Source organism: Salarias fasciatus, chromosome 4, assembly GCF_902148845.1.
Source record: "Salarias fasciatus chromosome 4, fSalaFa1.1, whole genome shotgun sequence".
In the NCBI taxonomy this organism is placed as follows: domain Eukaryota; kingdom Metazoa; phylum Chordata; class Actinopteri; order Blenniiformes; family Blenniidae; genus Salarias; species Salarias fasciatus.
In genome coordinates, this window is record NC_043748.1 from 3,684,582 (window position 1) to 3,705,315 (window position 20,734).

The window sequence follows — 20,734 nt, forward strand, 5'->3', positions numbered from 1 at the left end:
CAGAAATTTCCACTTGTATAACAAGAGCTATTCCTGATGCTGTTTAATCAGTGGCACTCTTTCAAATTCTGTAGTTGTCACTACAAATCTTCCGCATCTTTTTGTGGAAGGCTGTGATCTCGTGTCTATTAAAATCGACAACAAAAAAATTAGGATAATGTTTGAGCAAATTTCTCATCGTATGTCATCATTTCATAATTCTATTGATGAATTTTTTTCAAGGGACATTATACATTCTTTGCATTTAAAACATCTAAAATATCCAATTACTCCAAAGGCAAAATGATTATATTTTAAAGTTTTAAATGATGTGTATTCCTCCAGTGTGTTTTTGCAGCAGTGATTTGGTTTTGATGTGTCTGAGTGTGTGTTTTGTGGAGGAGTGGAATCTCATTTATTTTTTCAATGCAGTTTTACTGATCCACTATGGACAGACACCCATGACGGGCTTCATACTAACATTGTTGTTGAACCTTTTCTTCTGAAAGATATTATTTCTGGTTTTGTTGGTGAGAACAAAGAGTTTGACTCTTTGGTGAACTGCATTCTCACGTAAATCATTTATACATAAATGTAAATTCACAAGGATACAGCCCAGATTTTTTATTTTTCAGAGTTTTTATAATTTACAAATGCCCTCAAATCAATGAAGAGTAAATATGCATATAGGTTGCTTAACCTAATCGAAATTTACGATTAAAAAAACAGCCCTAATTCTGCTTTTTTGTTTTGTCTTTCAACTGTTTGATTTATTTCTTTTTTTCTTTTCTTTTGTTTTTGTTTGACTTTCTTCAACTTTTACTGTGAATGTTAAAAATAGCTTGGTTATTATGTACAGTAACAAGTTATTTTGAACCTTTCAATAAAAAAACAAAACAAAACAAAAAAAAAACTTGTTGGTATGAAAATAAAATGAATACAAAAAAGTTTATTGAAAAATAGCAAAATACACAAACAGATGTACAGCATCTACAAGGCAATTTTTTAAGGAATTTTTAAATAAATATAGATTTTAAAAGCATGTTCTTACCGGAATATTCTGAATCACAACTCAAAAGTAATGTCCGAGTTTTATTGGATGATTTTCATTAAAATGGTATTTATTCTTACTATTTTCAGATTTAAGCTGTTTCTATGACCACTGCAGGTTTTATTTACAGAGAGGCATGAACAATTTTATCCACGTGTGTAAATACGAGGTAATTCCAGTTTACGCCTCACAAAATCCCTGGCGCTAATAAGCCAATTTGATGTTTTTCAATGCCGTCGAGTAAAGGTAGAAGAAGAAGGTCCGAGGTGATGACGAAGAAGAAGACGACGACGCCGGAAAACGCCATTTTGTTTCGGAGCAGAGAAGCAGAAGCATCGAGAAGCTCAGGAAGAGGTAAAAATGCACTTTTGGAAACATTCACTGTCATTTTTTTTCGATATGCGTGTGTTGCTTCGGTAAGCGTGCCATTGAAAAGCCGCTCACGCGCTCTGTGTTGGGTTCGGTTCAGAGTTATTGAACCTCAGAGTGTGGCACTGTAAAGTTCCTTAGCTGTTTCCTTAGCACTTCAACTTTAGCTCCCCTGGAAGTTTGTTCACGTCTTTTCTGTTCATCCAAATTGCCACTTCAACAAAAAACGTGGTTTTAAATATGTAAATCAGTGAGTGTCCAATTTTTAATTTGGACCGTCAGTCTCTGGTTTTCTTTTTTTTCTTCTTTTCTTTGCTTTTAATGAAAATATACCAGTAGGGATACTAGTAGTTTAGCTAGCTAACGTCAACAAGCTGTCACATCACGTTCAGATTTTCTTCCGTAGCAGCTCCATTTACAACATACGTCTAAAAATAACGAAATCGTTGCATCATCGTGCTCTTTCTCCCTTTGTCATGCTATTTAAACCCTCAGCTACGTGTATTTCAATATAATATTGTTGTTTGCGGAAGTTTTCATTTTAATGAGGAGACGCCTCGGGAGTTTTTAATTCCTGAGTGATAAGCCGCGACCTCGTTTGCGCAATCTAGAAGTACCGGCTGACATTTTTAATCTCTTTGTTTTGCTATTTTTAATTAACTTAAAGTGGTGGCAGTATTCATTTTCATTATGGTTTAATTTCATTGGACGTGCACTTCAGATTATATGAAATAATTCGTAAATATTTTGTTGTAAATGACATAGTGTCGCTCCACACAGAGTAGGACATACAGATTAATTAGAAGTTAAAATTAAATTAGTACTTATCATGACCTCATCTTTCTTTTTGAGTGACAATAATGGTATGTTCAGTAAAATAAACTTATGGAAAATCATTACTGTTTGGATTGAAATTTCTGCCTAAATACCTCCAAATATGATCAAAAACAGATAATTTTCACCTTTACATTGCCTCTATATTTAATTTATTGGCAATTTGTCATCACCTTCTATACTAGCTGTAATTTAATTGTTAGTTTGACATACTCCTCATGTGATGCTGCTTGTGCCTCCAGTGTTCCCTCCATATAGTGTTTCTCAGCTGCTGATCACAAGTACACACTGTCGCTGTGAAACTGTTGAGAGATACGGCAGCTTTTCTACTCAGTCATTTATTTACTTTGTCAGACATATTTCATTTATTTCTCCTGTCAAAACCAGACAAACCACTTGTGGCTCACTTGCATTAGGCACCTGTTATTTTCTTAAGTTTGATCCTGTAATGAAGCTGTTGTTTGTGGCACATTACATCTGGCATTCAGTGTGATGCAAAGTCAATGTTGCCTTTGTGGCTTGAGAGGAGCGGTGTAGGTTTTTGGAATAATTTTTGACCTTCCCAAAAACAAATAATGATTCAGTAGTTACTCTGGCGCTCTGAACCAGAAGATTGTTTCCTCACTGATGCTTATCTCTTTCAGTCTTCACCTTCACAGATCACAGCAGGTGAAAACGCGCAGGGACATGTCATGTGTCGGCTTATACAACATCTAAATTTAGTAATGTCATTGGTGGATTTGATAGTTTAGCCCTTTTTCAAGGAAAGTATGAGGCGATGGATGTCATAACAAGTTAGATTTATGCTCGTGGACCTCATATTGTGCAATTATTTTTAAGGCACTGTAATATTTTACTGGTTAAGTAGAAGCTCAGTTAAGTAGAAATTCAGCTATGTTAACACAGAGGGGGAAAATGTATCCCAATTAAGTACAAAAATAACATTAAAGCTAGATCAAAATGCAAAACCACTGTCATTTATCAGAGAAATGCAATGCTTTCTCTGGATTTAGACTCCAGCATTTCTTCTTTGTAGCATGAATTTCCTCATTCAGAGCAGCGTTTGCAGCAGGTAACACTTACACTAGTGAAGATTGGCTCTACTATGCAGCTGAACCGGACTGCCGACTTGAACTGTCGCGGCGGTGCAGGTTAAACTTCAGTCTGATTTACCTGATGAGGCCTCTTTGAGGGAAATCCAGCCCAGCCTGATCTGCTTTCTGCTTACAGTCCGGAATGCTTCTCTTAGGCTTCATTATGATCTGCAAGAAAGGACATGAATACCAAGCATGCAGCCAATTTCATCAAGACATATTGTAGTTCTGTGGAGCGTAACTCATGACTGTTTCTCCCTCTGCAGGTGAGAAAAGATGGGGGGCGTTCATAGTATTTTTAAACTCTTGTTCAGCAAGAAGGAGATGAGGATCCTGATGGTCGGACTGGACGCTGCTGGAAAGACAACCATCCTGTACAAGCTCAAACTGGGAGAAATTGTCACCACCATTCCCACCATTGGTAAATAATCTGTTGTGTAATTAAAGGAACTAATCCCTCTGCGTTTGCCATTAGACTGACCCGACCCCTCTTCTGTCATTTTGTGTGCAGGCTTTAACGTTGAAACAGTAGAATACAAGAACATCAGTTTTACAGTGTGGGACGTCGGTGGCCAGGACAAGATCCGGCCACTCTGGAGACATTATTTCCAGAACACTCAAGGTGAAAGAATCCGTCATGCAGTGTCGGCCACCATCGGGTGAAGACTTGCATCTGCCATCATCTAACAGACCTGACTGTCTTTTCAGGTCTCATCTTCGTAGTGGACAGCAACGACAGGGAGCGAGTGAACGAGGCAAGGGAGGAGCTGATGAGGATGCTGGCCGAGGACGAGCTGAGAGATGCCACACTGCTCGTGTTTGCCAACAAACAGGTGAGAGACGGAGCCATCTGGGCCCCGTTTATACAACAAGTGGAGGCCAGAATTGTTATTGTCCATCTATTAGTACCGTATACGACCAGAGGAACTGTTAGCTATGGCTGTGGTGCTCCGCCTCGTTTCTACAGAGATGGAGAATGAGTGTTTTCAAAAAGGAATCCCATTTTGGGAGCTGTTTTTTAAAAGCTGCGTTTTCAGTGGCGCCGGGCACCGTTGTTATGTAAATGGAAAAAACAAAAATGAGCTAAAGGTTTGGTTTTTACCTTGAAAGCGCTATGTAAATGGGGCCGAAGTCAATTTGTGAACAGCGTGAGACGTTGTGCCCTCATGACCTGAACCTCTGGGTTTCTTTAGATTGAAGACAGTAGAATTATGAAAAACAAACAAAAGGTGAGAAGTGAGTGTTTCTTGCCTGTTTTTAATGTTAATTTCAACCTACAATGTCCGTTTCATCTCTTTTCCTGAGGTATTAGCATAAGATTTTAAGATTCTATAGAATATGGTTTGAGTCACATGAAACATTTAGCTTTACCTAAATGCTCCTGATTAGACAACTTCAGGACTGATGGACCTTCTAATGGGCAATGTTTCTGTTTGAGCTGCACTGCTGTTATTGCAGATGACATAGAATATGCTGTGTTTGCATTTCTTTTTTGTGATGAGTGAGGAAACACTCTTGATGAGTTGTCATTTGACACCATTTTACAGAACTCAGCAGGGGAATCTGGTGAGAAAAACCACTCCTTTAATAATGGATTCAAAGCTTTCGAGATTTAAAACTTCATCATAAAATATCTCCTGCACTCTAGAAGTCATGGAGTCTCTCTCAGTAGAAGCTCTTGATAACAGCCTTTATGAGGTGAATCCTCATTTTGATCATGTCTTAGAAGCAAAGGATTAATAACACTTCATCAGGCTGGTTTGTTGATCAGGAACTCGGCCATGGCTGGTGCCGTCTGTTTGTTTCAGTTTCAGATGTTGACTGTAGTGAGAGTTTCATAATATGCAGGGTGTGTCTGACGGTTTACCCACACGTGATGCCAGATTGGAGCCACAAGTCCCGGATGTTATTTCACTGTTATTTGTTTCTGTCACATCATGTCAGAAAGCTTCCAGAGACATGTCAGTAAGCAGGTGGACTGTTACTGAGTCCAGTTTGGGTTAAAATGCCAGTGCAGGTTCAGGGAGATGAATTATGACGAGTCCCAACACGTCATGTGACTGCGGTCACATGTCGGCCTCGGCAGCGAGTCACATGACTGCAGTGTAAGACAGCTCAGCCCAGCATCTGAGCCTCGCCCTGATAAAGCCGCCTTGCTGTTTCAGGACCTGCCCAACGCCATGAACGCAGCCGAGATCACCGACAAGCTGGGCCTGCACTCTCTGCGCAACCGCCACTGGTACATCCAGGCCACGTGCGCCACCAGCGGGGACGGTCTCTATGAAGGCCTGGACTGGCTTTCAGTCCAGCTGAAGAGCGCGAAATGATGCGCCTGGTGCCCCCCCAGCCCCCTGCCCCTCCCCCCCTTCCCCCCGCCTGTCAGCGTGTCTGCAGTGTTCTGGGAGACTGCACTGGTCCTGGTCTTAGACTCTCTCCTCTTTTCTTTCCGTTTCCTCCGAAGCATTGAACCTCTGGCCAGTGCTTTTCCTGCATCTTGTGTACTGTGTGGGTTTGTGTGGATGGATGTGTGTGAGCTGAGTGGGAGAGCCCCCCCCCCCTACTCCCTCCCCTCGCTGTGCCTTTTGAACGGCAGTCGGCTCTGGAGTGGCCTCGTTGCTGTGGCGTCGGCTCCGAGCCCCTCAGAGGCGAGGCGTGGAGCGCCGTCGTCGTCTGTAAAGAGAACAACCAAAAAGGTAACGGTGGTTCACGTTCTGCATTTACTTTGTCACATCGAAAGCCATTTGGAGAACTGCTTAGCATGATTATATGCACCCTGCGAAGACGCACAGGGGACTGAAATGTAACTTATTTCAGGTTTGCAAGAAAAAAAAAGACATGACCTCTTGGGGCAGTTTCTGTTCTTTGTGTGCTGCAGGACCTGTTAATGAGCTCAGAATTTATCTTCAATTCTTGTAGAGAAAATGTATCTTTTAGTTAAATAGACATTAAATCTGGTGACTTTATGCTTCTCATGGGTGTTGAAACCATTTGTTTGGCTTTAGACAAGGCAATAATAGTGGATGTGCATGTTTACATGGGTGGAGGGGTGTAAGTGTCGCTGCAGCCAGAGGCTCCATCCAGCCCGCTGCAACCACAAGGCCTTTATTTCTTTATTTTTTTTCACTGGTAGACTTTATACTCTATTTTTTCTTTTCTTTACGTGTATGTACCTTTGCTTCGGTTAGATGTTGCGTTCGATTGATCCACACATGACCTGGTTTAGTTTAGCGTGAGCCGAAGTGACAGGTGTGCCGTCCTCGCCGAGGGAGAAAGCTCCGGGGACCAACTGCTCGCTGTGTTCAGGTTTCCATTCATCCAGGAGCAGCAAGGTCTCTCACACACACACACACACACACACACACACACACACACCCTCGATCTCCTCATCAGGGAAGTGATTGACGGTACATTTGGGTCGAAGGTGTATCAGTCTGTACTGTAAAGGCTTCAGGATATATATTTTTCTTTTTTCGCTTTGCGTTGTGTGTTTAAAGCTCTTTACAACCTCATCTGCAGTGAACACACACTAACCCTCCTCATTGTTCCTCACCAGCAGACAGTCAAAAGGTTGCATGAGTTTAGCCAGCAGCAATAACACACACACATATACACACACACACACCAGCTCCTGCAACCACTATGAAATTAGAAGCTCTACCAGCACTCGCTCTTGGCTCAGCGGAGAGACGACTCTGAAGGTCACACCGTGACCTCCAAAAGAGACACATGTTTTGTTTTCCTAGAAGTTGACATATTTCTCTGGAAGCAAATCTTCTAAGGCTCTCCTCATTCTAATACTTCCATAACAGCCGCGACATAATCAGTTTAACAGCAAGAAATCAGAGTGTGTATGTAATATCCTATAAGAAAGTGTATTTTTCTTCTCGGCATCCTCTGCCTCCCCATGTTCAGATGTGAAGCTTTAATTTTCAGGATGGTTTCTGTACAAATGACATGGTAATGTGCATATGTATTTCTTATTTACCTTTTACGCCTTCTTTTTTAAAAAAACTTGTTCTGTAACATCGGATAAATGCACTATAATAAAGATTTCTATTGTACATCTGCTGTGCCTCGACTCTGATCACATTATTTCTACTATCCCTCATCAGCATAATTTTCATTCATGCTTAAGCAAACGTCACAGCGTGCCAGGATTTAATGTAGCAGCTGGTTTATACTGAGCGGTGAGGGTTTGAGCGTCTGCAATAGTTTTTAGTGTCAATTTGACCTGAATATTTTTGTGTTTCGATCCTCCTCGACACTCCTCTGTGTAAGATGCCCTAGAATTCACACCTCATGTTTAAAGTGGTACCTGTCAGTCATTCCAATAGTTCTCAGACACATGAAACGGAGACTATCAAATATCTGGCGCAGAGTTGGCCATTTGCAAAGTCATATTTTATAGTAACAAAACAAACCACAAAATTTGGAGCACTTCAAGTGCTTTTTGCCCATACAAGATAAAGTCTGGCATCTTTCACCATAACTTTTTTGTTTTGTTTTGTTTTGAAACGGTGTTGGACACAAGAGAAGCGTCTAAGTAACATACATGCATCTGGTCATTTTAAGGTTTGTTCGTTTTCTGGTCAGGAGAGTATGAAGATTTTAGAAACACCACAGATCGTATGAAATATTTTGAGATCCTGTCTTGTAGACAAGCAAAATGATTTACTTCTGTATGTTAAATCAGATTTTTGTGTAAACCTCATTGGTTCACATTCATGCGCTTTTCTTGGTTTTAATATTGTAGTTCTTGACTTTCAACACAAGAGGGCAATCACGATCCGTTCAGTGTTTTGCTGGAACACTCCTAATTGTACCTTCAAGGTGGACCAACAGAATCCAGGTGAAATATCATGTCGTTCATACATTCACCCTGAAACCATACAAGTTAAATTCATCTCTACAATTCAGAAAGAAATAAACCTAATAAAAATGTACTTTATTTAAAAAAGAAAAAAAAAAGGTGAACCTAGACTTGTATTAAATGCTCAGTGTGGGGCCAACATCAGCAGTCTGGGTGGATCCCTGCCCGTCTGAGAGCCAGCCGAACACCCTTCACCCTCCTTTACCCCCGTCTGAAATTCAGGTGGCCAATCCTCCGTAGAGTTGTTACCTTGGAAACAGCACCTTATGTATTTATAGAGAGCAAGTGAGCAGACGTGGAGAAAGCAGAGCAGGACTGTGAGACGGGGTTGCGTTTAGCTCGGGGTGCTCAGAGAGGAGGACGGCTTTTGATTTGTGCAGATTTTTTTTTTTAAATTGAACAGAGGATGTTCCTGTGAGCACATCCCAGCAGAGACTTCCACTCTCACCTCACATTATCTGCTAATTTCAATTACACAACGGTCGCTGACCCCACACGGTCGCGTTATTATTTTTAAAACATCCTGCTTTGTGAGTGAAAGCGGGGGAGACGATCGCCTTCTGAATCACTCTCGCTGATCCTCACATTAGGAATCCAGAAATGTGTGTGTGTGAGCCTCTCACACGCTCAAGCTGTCAAATGAAGCTGAAACGACCTGAAATAATTTGTGTGGGATATGGAGAATCACACTCCAGCCAAACACCCCGGGCTGCACTTGACCTTTGGCTGAGACTCCACCGAACCTCACCTTCAAGTGTCACATCACACTCCTTATTTTCACAGCACATTAACCCTTCAGCCGCCCCGGTGCGATGTCCACTTTGCAGCATTCCTCTCTGCCCCGCTTCCTCCGGAGGTTGAATATACTATTTTCTCTGCATGAGTACTAGAATGTGATTGATCTCTGCACACTCTTTTCTCTTTACTGCACATGCAATGTGAAAAAAGTAACATAATATTGAATTATTCTCATTCAAACTTCTTAGATGATTGAATTTAACCAGAGAACTGTGAGGAGAGACTGCTGCTTTTCTACAGGATTTAGATGAGAGGGATCCATTAAAAAAAAGCTAACAAATCTGAGAATCCTTTCATAAACCTCTCTCTTTGGAAAGTATTCTGTATTTAAATAGATTATAAATGTTCAGCAGTCTCATTGAATTTTTAAAACAACTTTGATTTCTTTAGCTGTGCTTCTCTAAAATGCCTTCGTAAATACTTGATGTCATTTTCATATCCGCTCGTATTTCACGCATTCTGTACACAACCGTCCTTAATTATTTGAATATGAATTCGCAGTGTGTTATCTGTATTTCCACTGAAGGGCTTCCACCATCAGTGACCTCCGTCCCAAGAGGCAGTGCACCATGAGGTTATATTGATCTGCTACAACAATGAGGAGGCTCAATCAATGGACACTCGTATTGAACTGAAAAGGGTGTAAACTTGGCTACTTTCATGGAGTTAAAGGTTGCTAAACTGGTTGGTTCGGTGATGTCTTGTCTGTGAATCGCTGCCTCTGAGTGCGGACGCATGTGTGTGAAACAGTCATGGTCTGCTTGTGTTCGCTGGCATGCAGGAGTCACAGAAGGTGCACAGCAGTGCGCCTGTAGCTGGGCTGGTTATTTGAAATCCTGACCATCCACCCACCCACACGCACACACACACACACACACACACACACACACACACACACACACATGCCAGAGAAAACAGAGTTCACTTGTGACTACTACCCTTCCTAAAACAGGAGTCAGCTCTACCCTTTCACATCACCATGGAAACACAGGATTCCGCCGCTTGATTGGCACTGGATTAAATCTGAGGTCAGTAATGCCTCGGCTTGACACTCGAATATATTATAAAGACTCACCATTACATCTCTGCAATGTATTTTTCATGTTATGCTCCACTTGCTTAAAAGCTTTGCAATGGAAACAAAAAAACAACAGTGAAATAATTCAGTTCAATTCAGCTTTATTTATAAAGCACTGAGTACAACACAGTCATTTCTGGGATGTTTTTTGAAAGTGAAAAACCCCAAAATCATATTATTTAAATAAATGCACAAGGTAATTATCCACACTGTGCTCTGAAATGATCGGATCTGACAGTGCGGCTGATAAGTGCCACATATATGACATTTCAGGGATGCTTTCCACTGCTCAAGATGATTTATGCAAATCTAGTTTTAATGATTTCCAACCAGGAACTGCTGCCTCTTTCAAAGAATTATCATCAATCTGTGGAGTTGTGCCATGATTATTGCAGCTGGTGGCAATGAAAGAGGAAACATTTTGAGAATGATTGTTTTTCTTTTCAAATATTGGATAACTTTAAGCAATTTAATCAATGTTAATTTAGTGAAAATGACGTAAAACTTACTCTAGTGCAAATGTCAGTCAAAGCAGCAGGTTGTTGGATGTGCAAAAGCCAAACATCCATCTTTTGGGCTGCAGGGTCATTGAGAGCCGGAGTTGATCCGGGCAGAGGAAACACTCTGGACAGGTCAACAATCTATCACAAGGAAGACACAGACCAAGGACACACACTCACACTCACACTCAAACTCACACACACCGATCCATCAAACACACATCTTTGGACTGTGGATGTAGTAACTGGGGTGCCACAGACAGCTTATGGAGAACATGCAAACCCTGGGGGCTTTTTACAGGGCTCTGTCACTATTATCCATGCCAAGTGGTGTCACCAACATCAGTGTTTAAAACCTTAATGTGTTGAGAAAAGGGCGCTCAAAAGTAGGTTTTTAAAAATGTTATATTCATAAATTTACACTCGAGACAAGTTTTTTTTAAAAATTCTTTAAATATATTTCAGAAATTGGGTTATTCCTGTTTACAGCACTAAAAACAAAGCCGTGCATAAAATATTTATTTATTTGTTTATTTATTTTTGTCTTTTGAAGAAAATCCACCTCAGCTGATTTAATGTTTACGTACCAGGATGCATAAAGCCGAAGTTCAGTGATTAAGTGGCGGAAGAAAAAGTAGTTCCTACCCCCCGACTTAAATTAATTCCCTTTCCTAGGTGATAAAATGCACGTTTAACTCAGATTAATTAACAGATTGGAAACATTGATCTTCCGACATGTGGATCAATTCTTAAAAAAAGTGAAAAAAAGACACGTTTAGTGTGGTATTTATTGATCTTTCTGTATCAATCCGCACATCGCACCTGCACATGTCAACGCTTGAAAGGTGAGCAGAGACTGAAAATTTAGTGAAATGTTGGAAAATGCACGCCAAATTCTTTACAAAACAGCAGTGTTGACATTTGATAGTAAATTCTAGTTTGTTATAAAGACAAAAACATTTCTAATTTAGGTACTTTGCAATTGCAAGCATGATTGAATTCCAAATGTGTGTTAGTGTTGGTTGCTGTTTTTGCAACGTGGTATTGATCAAATATCACATTTACTCAGTTTGCCGGCATTAAAAAAGAAATGTTTAAATACATGAGCATGTTGCTGTGTTTGAATGTAATTTGGTGAGACGGCCATGGTCAGTGCAACGTTTACGTTTATGCTCCATCCGCCCTCGCGGTCTGCGTAGCCTGTGCGTTCTGTGACGCAGAGGTGTGCGTAGACGGTTCGTGGTGACGCACAGCCTTCACGTATCGTTTTGCGTATGGAGTATGCGTCCGGGTGGAACCAGCCAGGTGAGGCCAAAACCTGTAAACAAACGAACAAATGTGTACTCAAGCCATTCTTGATTCTATGAAAAGAAATTATTCATTCTCCTCACACCATTTTGCTGTTAGTTTCCTGTTAGTCTCATTATAAAGAGCATTAGCTGTTCGTGCTAAGATGCTAACAACAATAACACAGACTCATTTACCTGATTTTAGCTCAAAATAACTCCAATAGGTATTAGCTGTGCTCGAGAATAGAAAAAAAAACCCCTGATTATTCACGCTGCCATACATCTGGGTCCTTGAGATTTTGTTGCTTTTAGGATGCTTCAACAATTTTGTGCCAAAAGTGGGATTTAAGATGTCAAAATTTGACTCAGATGATAAAGATTATTCTGCTTAAATTCAGTTTTTATAGCCGCACAGGTGGGAATGTCTTTGGAAACGGCTGTAAGAACATCAGAAATTATTTCTAAACATCAAGTTATTTGACATGAGTTCGAAATGATCACCTCAATTGAAATATAAATTTTATACCGAGAAGAAATCACCTATTAGAGTCACTGTTTTGCTTTTTGTTGTAAAAGTAGAGAAAGGTGTCGTAGCTTCAACCTGGTCATATTCTGGGCTCCATGGCTTGTCTGTTTCGAGTTTGCATGTTCTCCCTGTGGTTGTGTGGATTTTCTCGGGATTCTCCATTCTCCTGTGTGAGTCAGTCTCTGTATTGACTATAGACATGCGTGTGTGTGAAAACTGAACAAAGCTGTGTTGAAGATGAAACATGTATTACATATAATATAAAAGACTGTTTACACGACAATGTTTTCGAGTGAAAATGTTAAACTTTCACTGCGATTTGACTGTTTACACAACAACGGTGCTCATTCTGTTGAAAAGCATACAAAGGAAATTATGGTTTTTGAGTTTGTGCAACACTTGTGATAATATTTTGCCTCCAGTTATGAGCTTTTACCGTTTTTGCACCATGTCTCCCCACAGTATAATTGTGGAGTCCCGCTGTCATGCCCAGCGGGAGGCTTCGGGGACGCACACGTGTCTTTGGTGTTGCGACACAGTTCGCTTCGTGCCATCATTGTTTGTTGGATTTGATACGGTTCAGTCTGAAAAATGTTCCGCTCGGTGCCCGACTCAGTGAGCCGGAGTATCTCAGCAATCACGGAGTATTTCCCTGGCGGCTTGAGACACCTCTCAGGGGACTGGCCACATACTAATATCTGATCCACAGTCTTTTTGTCCAGCGTAGTTTTTGGCAGGGATTTATATTGTTCTTTTCAACCTGACTGGTTGTCTCCATTGAATATTGTTCTTTATGGGTTCTACAGTAAGAACTGGTTAAATGATGAAGGTTTTCGCCTTACTTCAGTGTTTATTGAAGGCAAGCTGCAGACTATGATAACTAGCCCAGGTTACCTGTATGTGGAGGGTCCTACCTGCCGCATCGCTGATGCTGCAGTGTCTTTGAGCGGCGGTCTGAAGGTTACAGTCAGACGCAACTGTGTGCATTACATATGTGCATATAGAGTGTTTACATAATTGATCTGTTATGACAGCTCTCCTTTTTCTCTTTTTGGTTTCGCAGCCAGAGCACCTCTGCCCCCTGCCTGCCAAGGTTGTCTCATCCTCCAGCGTCTGTCATTGACATTCCTCCCCAGCCCCCCTCTAATAACCTCAGATGGCCAGTTTCCACTGAAGCGAGGGCAGATCTATTGTGCCGCGGTATGTACTGAAGGGTTTCTGGGTCGATGGGCTGAGATAGAGAGAAGGAAGGAGGACAGCCAAGACAAAACTGGGTTCTTTTAACTCCTTAGGGCCAAACAAAAATGCCCTCTGTGAACATGAATCTGAAACTGAAATAAAAAGTCAATTTCTTTTCAGCGCGAGCCCACTAACAAGTCATTCTGCAGCGTGGTCACTCCCAGAACCGGCAATAAATCGGCAGATGTCATTTTATTAGAAAACAGTGGCTGAGCACGCTCGTCAACTCCTCAGAGCCTCTTACTCAGCAAGTCGCACCTCTGCAATAATCTTCCCGCTCGGTAAAATCTACAAAACCCGAGGCGGAGACGGGCCCTGCCCGGCCTCCGCCATTATTTCCTTCAAGCATGCATCAGAGGGGAATACGGCGGGCTCGATTCACAAATGAGGCAGATGACAGCCATCATCTCCACACGCCGGCTGATAATCTATTAGAGCTGCAGCAGCACTTTTATGTTTGTTTACTGACTGCGCACAAGTACACATTGTGAAATACGGCCGGACAGCAGTGGCATATAAGGAGCTATAAAGCTTAAAGTTGACACGTATATATTCCTTGTCAAGTCCACATGTTGGGCGGAAGGTGTTCATGTCAACATATAGTATATCACATGAAATGGACTGTTGGAAAAGCCACAGCAGGATGTAAATAATATCCAGCGGGGAACGGAATATTATGTCTGCTGAAGTGAAACAGCACAGCATTTTGTGGCTGCTGTGAAGGTGAATTCTGGGTGATAAATCTGGGAGTTCTCAGCTTCATGACTGCTTTTGGTGTGTGTGTGTGTAGGCAGAATGTTCCTGTGGCCCATAACTGTGTAGCATCTTGTGATTAAAGTTACTTTAAGAAGACTTTGAGAGGCCCACATCTCAAACTTGTGCATTATTTTATGTACGTCAGAGATTTAACAGTGTCTTATCAAATGTAGCTGTGACCAAAAATTAAAAAATGAAATAATACAAGACGTCAAGTGAGCGCAGAGGTTTCACCACCAGTGCACGTATCAGCAGTTGGTAGATTTTTTTTTTTTTTTTCGGTATTTCGCCTTCAGTGGAAAAACACTCCTGCAGAAGATAGAAATCCGAAAATGATCATTAGATTTGGTGCAGGTGTCTGACTGCACAGCAGGAGGGTGAATATATTTCACCACCATGTTTCACTGCATTTATAATTTTCTTCTGCCTGTCTCCCTTCTCACACTCTTCTGTTTTACACTGAATATTTACAAATAAATGCTATTCAGAACAAACAAAAACAGTCTAAATTGTAGTACTGCTACTAGTCGGGACATTTTGTTAAATTTCACTTGTCTTAAAGACTAATTTAATTTTTAAAAGACGTGCCAGTTCGATTCAGGGGTGGCATAATTCACTCTGTCAGCGTCAGTATAAACAGTAGCGAGACTAGAAATAACCTCATTTACTTTTTTATGCTTCTGTGCAGCGACAGCTTCGGACTGGAGGCAGTTTGTGTTTTGGGGTTGTTCGTCTGTCGTTCTGTCGGTAAGTCTGGCTGTTCTGCTTGTGAGAACATGAAGTCAAACACATTTTCATGAATCCGGTTAAGAGAAAATATGTGTAATGTCTGAGGACATAAATACGACATATTCCAAAAAAATGTGGACAAATATCGGCACTGACTAATTTTGTTGGCTGATGGGAGTACATACTGACTAGCGTGTGTGTGTTTTTTTTCCCTTCAGTTTTGAATTTATTGCTTTTTAAAGTGTGGGCTGGGTCCCCCCTGGGGGGCTCCACAGAGCTTCAAGGGAGGCTGCAGCTGCTGGAAAAATCCGGCGCTCGGAGATGACTTTCACTAGCATGTTTTTTTCTATTTACTGTAAATTGAAAAGAGAAAAAAAAAAAAACTCCTCATGAATCACTAATTAAAAAAAGTAGAATTTAGTGCAAGCCATAAATTACAAAGCTAGAAACCAAACTGAATTATGTTGATAGATCTTCTTTGTCTGGCTGGTCTGGAACAAAAGCAAAAAAAGGAAAAGCAGTCTTTGATGGTGACTCCCATGTCAGTGTGAGAGAAAAAAGGTGTGATCTGTTTTTAATGTGTGTGGACAGGCTGATGTATCCTCTCCCCGCGCCTGCGAACCAGCTGGACATGACGGACAGTCCAGTCTGCTGTGTAAGTCACGAGCAGCCTGATCATATATTATTCATCGCTCTCATCACGGAGAGGCCCTCCATCCTCTTTCATCTCGCCATCTCTCTCCTGCCATTGTGCTTCCCTCCCTCCACCTTAACTTCTCAATTGATCAGGATCCATTAGCTGCTACAGGACTGACCAGCCGCACTCTGTTGACTGCAATGTTTTACCGCCCTCCACACGTCTCACTTTGGATTTGAAAACCTGTTTTTTTTTATTCTTTTGGTTAGTTTGGACTCATTCCCTCCACATTTTACTCAGAATTGTCTTTAAGAGGAACTGGAGTGTGACATAAAGAATGCATCGTTCAAGTGTGAGATTGAAAAACAGGGTGTACAACGTCACCGTGAAAGACTCAGTGATCACTAGTTGATCAACCACCATGATTTTATGATGGCGGTTGTCATGGCAGAGGGTGGAGGCATGGACTTTAGTGAGAGATTCTCCATCCTTCCATCCATCCATCCATCCATCCATCCATCCATCCATCCATCCATCCATCCATTCTTTCTGTTTGGTTCTTTTTCTGCTGTTTTCTCTGTATATTTATTTAGTTGCTTTTTTGCACATCTGATGTGCACAGATCAGATGATGTGTTGCAGAGAACCACGGCGATATTGCAGCATGATTCTTTTTACAGTAAAGTAACAGTGATCAGTACACGTAACACATCTTTTGCTTTTTTTTTTCCTTTGTAAGTACCACACGGCCCTTCAGTCTTGGATTTATAACCAGTTCTTAGTTTGTACACCTGAAGCCAGGATTCAAACAAATAATAATTTGTTTTTTGCCAAAAAAAGCCACAGCAGCAGTGCCGCGGGCCGCGGTGTGCCGAGGTTGCCCTCCTGTGGTGCGCTTCCCATCATCCTCACCTGCTACTGAGCTCCGGTTGCCATGCCAATCCACTACAGCCTCGCCTCTGGCCCGATACAGCTCCATCGTTAGAGCTGTTGTCACGAGGGGATGTTTCAAGTGTACACGCTTCCTTCCTCTCTCTCCCCCTCTCTCTCTCTCTCTTTCTCGCCTCAGCTGCAACACCCTCTCCAATCGCCTACCCCTCCACTGGCGGTTACAACACACACTTCAAGCATTTCCCCACCCACCTATGCACCACCCCCCCGTACAGGACCGTGTCCCCGGACTCCCCTTTATTACCATATCATGAGAGCGATGCGCCCGAGGCGTGCGGCAATGCAGCGCACCGCCTGTGTCTTTAAGAGGAGAGCGAGCGAGTTTAATGTGTAATAGGGAAGAAATAAGGCACGGGCAGAGAAGTGAGAGAGAGAGAGAGAGAGAGAGAGAGAGAGTGGGCGAGAGAGTGTGAATTTATCATGGGCAAAAATTGAGCTTGGTTCCAGGCTGTATGCTGAGCATCCCTGCACCGGCATGCACAGCCTCCCAAAGCTCACACAGAGTACGCCCATCTCCTCTCTCTCTCTCTCTCACACACACACACACACACACACACACACACACATACACTCACAACCAGGCTCTCCCACCCAGCCTCTCCCTCACACTCACACACACACACGTACACACAACACACACGTGCTCGCTGTCACACACGCGCAGTGCCGTCAGGAGCGCCGCCGCTGCTGGACCATAGCCATCTCACTGAAGGAGGTTCCAGCGGAGGGAAGAGAAAAGCCGCGGCGAGACAAAGGGAAGGAGGACGGTAGAAGGCGAGGAGCGAATAGGAGCGCGGGGACCGGCACAAGGAAGGAGAGGACCGGCGCTTTGTGAAGAAGAGAAAAGCGAGGACCAGGAGGAGGGAGGAGGAGAGAAGGGAGGAAAAAAAAAAAAAAAGAGGAGGGGGAACAGGAAACGCGATCACTTTCAGCTGCAGCGGTCCGTGTCGCAGCATGGGCAATGCACCATCCCAAGGCATGTCAACCCTGATCTTTATGCATACTTGTGTAACAGGTATTTTTCTCTGATTCTGCGTGTTGTGCCGTCCAACCAGCTGGCCGTCCTCCTGCAGGTGATGGGGGCTGGGCTGGAGGCTCGTGGCGAGCGGCGCCGCTCGGGGAGAGTGATGCTGTAAGGTAGCATCAGTTAACGGCCAGCGGGGTGGAAGCGGGGGGGGGGAGCTGGAGGGTGTCGGAGAGGGGGGACGCGGTCCTGGGTGTGCTGTTCAAACACTGGGTGGAGGCACCTTGTGTGGGAGTGGAGCGATGGGAGGGGGCTGGTGGAGAGCAGAAGTCCTATCAGTGAAGCAGGTGGTGCCGGTGTGTGTGTGTGTGTGTGTGTGTGTGTGTGTGTGTGTGTGTGTGTGTGTGTGTGTGTGTGTGTGTGTGTGTGTGTGTGTGTGTGTGAAGGATAGAGGGAGGTGACGAGTGAGAAAGCATTTTGTTTTTTGTGTTTAAGCACAAACTGTGTTGATGTTGTTGCAGTGGCTGCTATGTCATTACATTGGCAACGGGCATGTGTGTTTGTGAGAGAGGGGGGGGCGAGAGAGATATAGAGGTGAATAAAACCAATAAAAACATGGAGGATGTAATGACACGTTAATGAGGAACTGGGCAGTTCTGCCTTAAGTGGAAGGGGGATGGTATTGAAAATGGATGAACGGGTGGGTCAACTTTCTGATGCGATGCTCTTGCTAGATCCCCTCAGGCTTTCATCACTCCACCCCCCCCCCCCCCCCCCCCTTCTTTCAACTCATTCTTTTCATCACTCCATTTCCACCTCTGTACTGGTGCTGAAGGTGAAATGCCGGTTGCGAGTTTTGCATCGTGTGGAAGACGAGGCAGAAAAAGATCAGCCTCTGATTCCTGGTGAGAAGCAAGCGGATGTGTCTCCAGTTGTGTGTGTTACGTGAACGTACTGTGTGTTCTTGTTGTTTGGAATTGCTTAAACATGCAGCACATGTGTTTCAAGATGTGTAAATAATGCAAATGACAACTGTGTGTGGGGAAAAAAAAGGTGCAAGCTTGGAAGTGAGCAGGAAATGAATAGAATATACTTGGTGCATGCTGAAACACTCCCGGGATGGAGGGGCTCTCTGACAGGCAGCACAAGAGGAGGGTCTGCCTTTAAGATGCAAAAAATCCAACGAAAGAAGGGGGCAAAAGGATTAATGCTTGTGTTTTAGAGAGAAGGGCAAAGCCACACAGCTCAGGGAATTCATCCACGCTCATTTCCCACTAACTCCTCGTTCTCCCTCACCTTTTCTCCCTCCTTTCTTCCTCCCCTCCTCTTCATCCCTTGCTTGCCTCCCACCAAGGGACAGTCTCGGTAGCTAGTGTGGTCGAGGAGAAGCGAGACAAGAGACAGAGGATATGAAAGACGGGGAGAGAATGAAAGGAAGTTCGAAAGAACAAAAGACGAAAAAGGGTTTTATCCGGAGATGGACAGGTAAGTTGAGATTCAGAGTCTTCCCGGCCGGCAGTAGCAGTGTAATTCTGCTTTAGTGGAGCTTTAGTGGAGCTGAGCGTCTAAACGAGGTCATTACTTGGAGTAATTGCACTAACTCAACAGTAGAATAGTAAAGCAACTTGTTTGTCGGCGAGCCTGCCGTGCTGATTCCTCCGACTTGTTCGCTCAGTTTTTCTGCCGCTGTGTTTGGTGTTGTGCTGATGACCTTTGAAAGGTTTCATTTTCCCAGGTTGATATTTGACTTTTTTTTTTTTTTTGCCAGACACTCTCGTCCGTTTGCTTAAAGACAGAGAAAATCATTTTGAAGCTCAGGTGAAGGCAGAGACGGGCGTCATCGTATACGATCCCCTTTGCACCGGCCAGTGTGTGTACATGGGATTTTTCTTTTTTTTTTTTTTGCTTTATCACTGAAAAGCTTGTCCTTGGAGTTGTGTGTGTAGTCAGTGTCTATCTTGGAGGGATTGACATGGATTAGGCTAAATACGGACCCCTGGGTGTCTTTTATCTAAAAAGCGACAATAGACTTGGCTGTGAGTTTTCTCCTCTGTAGAAACGCAGCAGTTTCTGAATGATTCGGTGAAACAAAAGCTTTCCACCCATGTAAACCTGCGGCATTCAGGACTGCCAGTGCTATTGGTGGCAATTCAACGTGCTAATTTAACACAATGCAGCCAAAGACCAACCTAATCGCATTCGAACCACCGGCGATGCAGCCGTTCGCCAACTCGGGCTCAGTTTTTTTTGCCAAGTTGTCCATTGCATTTAGTAGCCGGCGTTGAACCGCTGCCTATGAGCGCAGATAGAAGCATCTCTTTTAAGCCCATTACTGAGTTTTTACCAGTTCACACTGCAAAGGCTAAACCATGAAGAATAGATTAAGAAGAGCCAGGCGTTAAGCCCAGCATTAGCCCGCTGGAAAGCTAATGCTTATCGCAGTGTTGCCATTGTGCAGAGACTGCAGATCCTGGTAGCTTTATGTGCCTTCATGTTACACCTTGTATGTTCAGCCGAGCTTTATGTCAACACACATGTCTGTCTGTCCCGCTGATCCTCTCCAGCGAGGGAAAGCCAGAATTGTAGCGTCGAGGAGGGGCCTGCCGGAGCGGCGACGCCGTCACACTGTGTACCGAAGTGATGTTACAGACTGGGAAACCAGAGAACCGGCAGGAAAAAATGGCACAGCTGAAATACGATGGTGTGATTCACTGGATTTAATTTCAGTCCTGCCGCGTTTGGACTCCGAGTGGAAGTGTGAGGTAATGTGATGACCTCCCGGCTGGAGTCACCTTCTGTATTTCACAAATGTCTGCAAGCGGACGACAAGGCGGGTTTATTTATACGGCGTCCCTCTCAGACGCAAGACAATTCGCTTCGCAAGAACTTGGAAATACATTAAGATAAAGCGCTGAACTGACATACCAGTCCTCTGTGGAGGCGCATTGGGTCAGGTCTCAACCTTGAGTGTCCCGGGTTCAAATCTCACCTCAACCTCATATAAAGGGAACGGTTGAATAGACTCCACCACAATAAAGGAACATGAGATGATTAAAAACTAAAGCTCAATG

General features: G+C 43.1%; 2 protein-coding genes across 3 annotated transcripts in view; both read left to right on the top strand.

Moving 5' to 3' along the window:
- The first annotated feature begins 1,301 nt into the window (after positions 1-1,301).
- arf2a (ARF GTPase 2a) lies at positions 1,302-7,395 on the top strand. Its single transcript, XM_030089657.1, has 5 exons — positions 1,302-1,384; positions 3,594-3,748; positions 3,839-3,949; positions 4,036-4,160; positions 5,493-7,395. Exons 2-5 carry the CDS (start codon positions 3,604-3,606, stop codon positions 5,652-5,654), a joined length of 543 nt encoding a protein of 180 aa, XP_029945517.1. The 5' UTR covers positions 1,302-1,384; positions 3,594-3,603; the 3' UTR covers positions 5,655-7,395.
- Positions 7,396-17,265: 9,870 nt separating this feature from the next.
- Positions 17,266-20,734, top strand: part of srcin1a (SRC kinase signaling inhibitor 1a) — a 107,886-nt gene continuing 104,417 nt past the window's right edge. For both annotated transcript variants that reach the window (XM_030089495.1, XM_030089496.1), the window contains exon 1: positions 17,266-17,675. In XM_030089495.1, the coding sequence (XP_029945355.1) occupies positions 17,654-17,675 (22 nt within the window). In that variant the 5' untranslated portion in view covers positions 17,266-17,653. The remainder of the gene's footprint in view (positions 17,676-20,734) is intronic.

What these genes read in the sequence shown, in the direction of transcription:
- arf2a (XM_030089657.1), top strand. Translation starts at nt 3,604, where the DNA reads ATGGGGGGCGTTCATAGTATTTTTAAACTCTTGTTCAGCAAGAAGGAG. An exon ending in TTATTTCCAGAACACTCAAG is followed by an intron (nt 3,950 to 4,035) that starts GTGAAAGAATCC and finishes CTGTCTTTTCAG; the next exon opens with GTCTCATCTTCGTAGTGGAC. An exon ending in TCGTGTTTGCCAACAAACAG is followed by an intron (nt 4,161 to 5,492) that starts GTGAGAGACGGA and finishes TTGCTGTTTCAG; the next exon opens with GACCTGCCCAACGCCATGAA.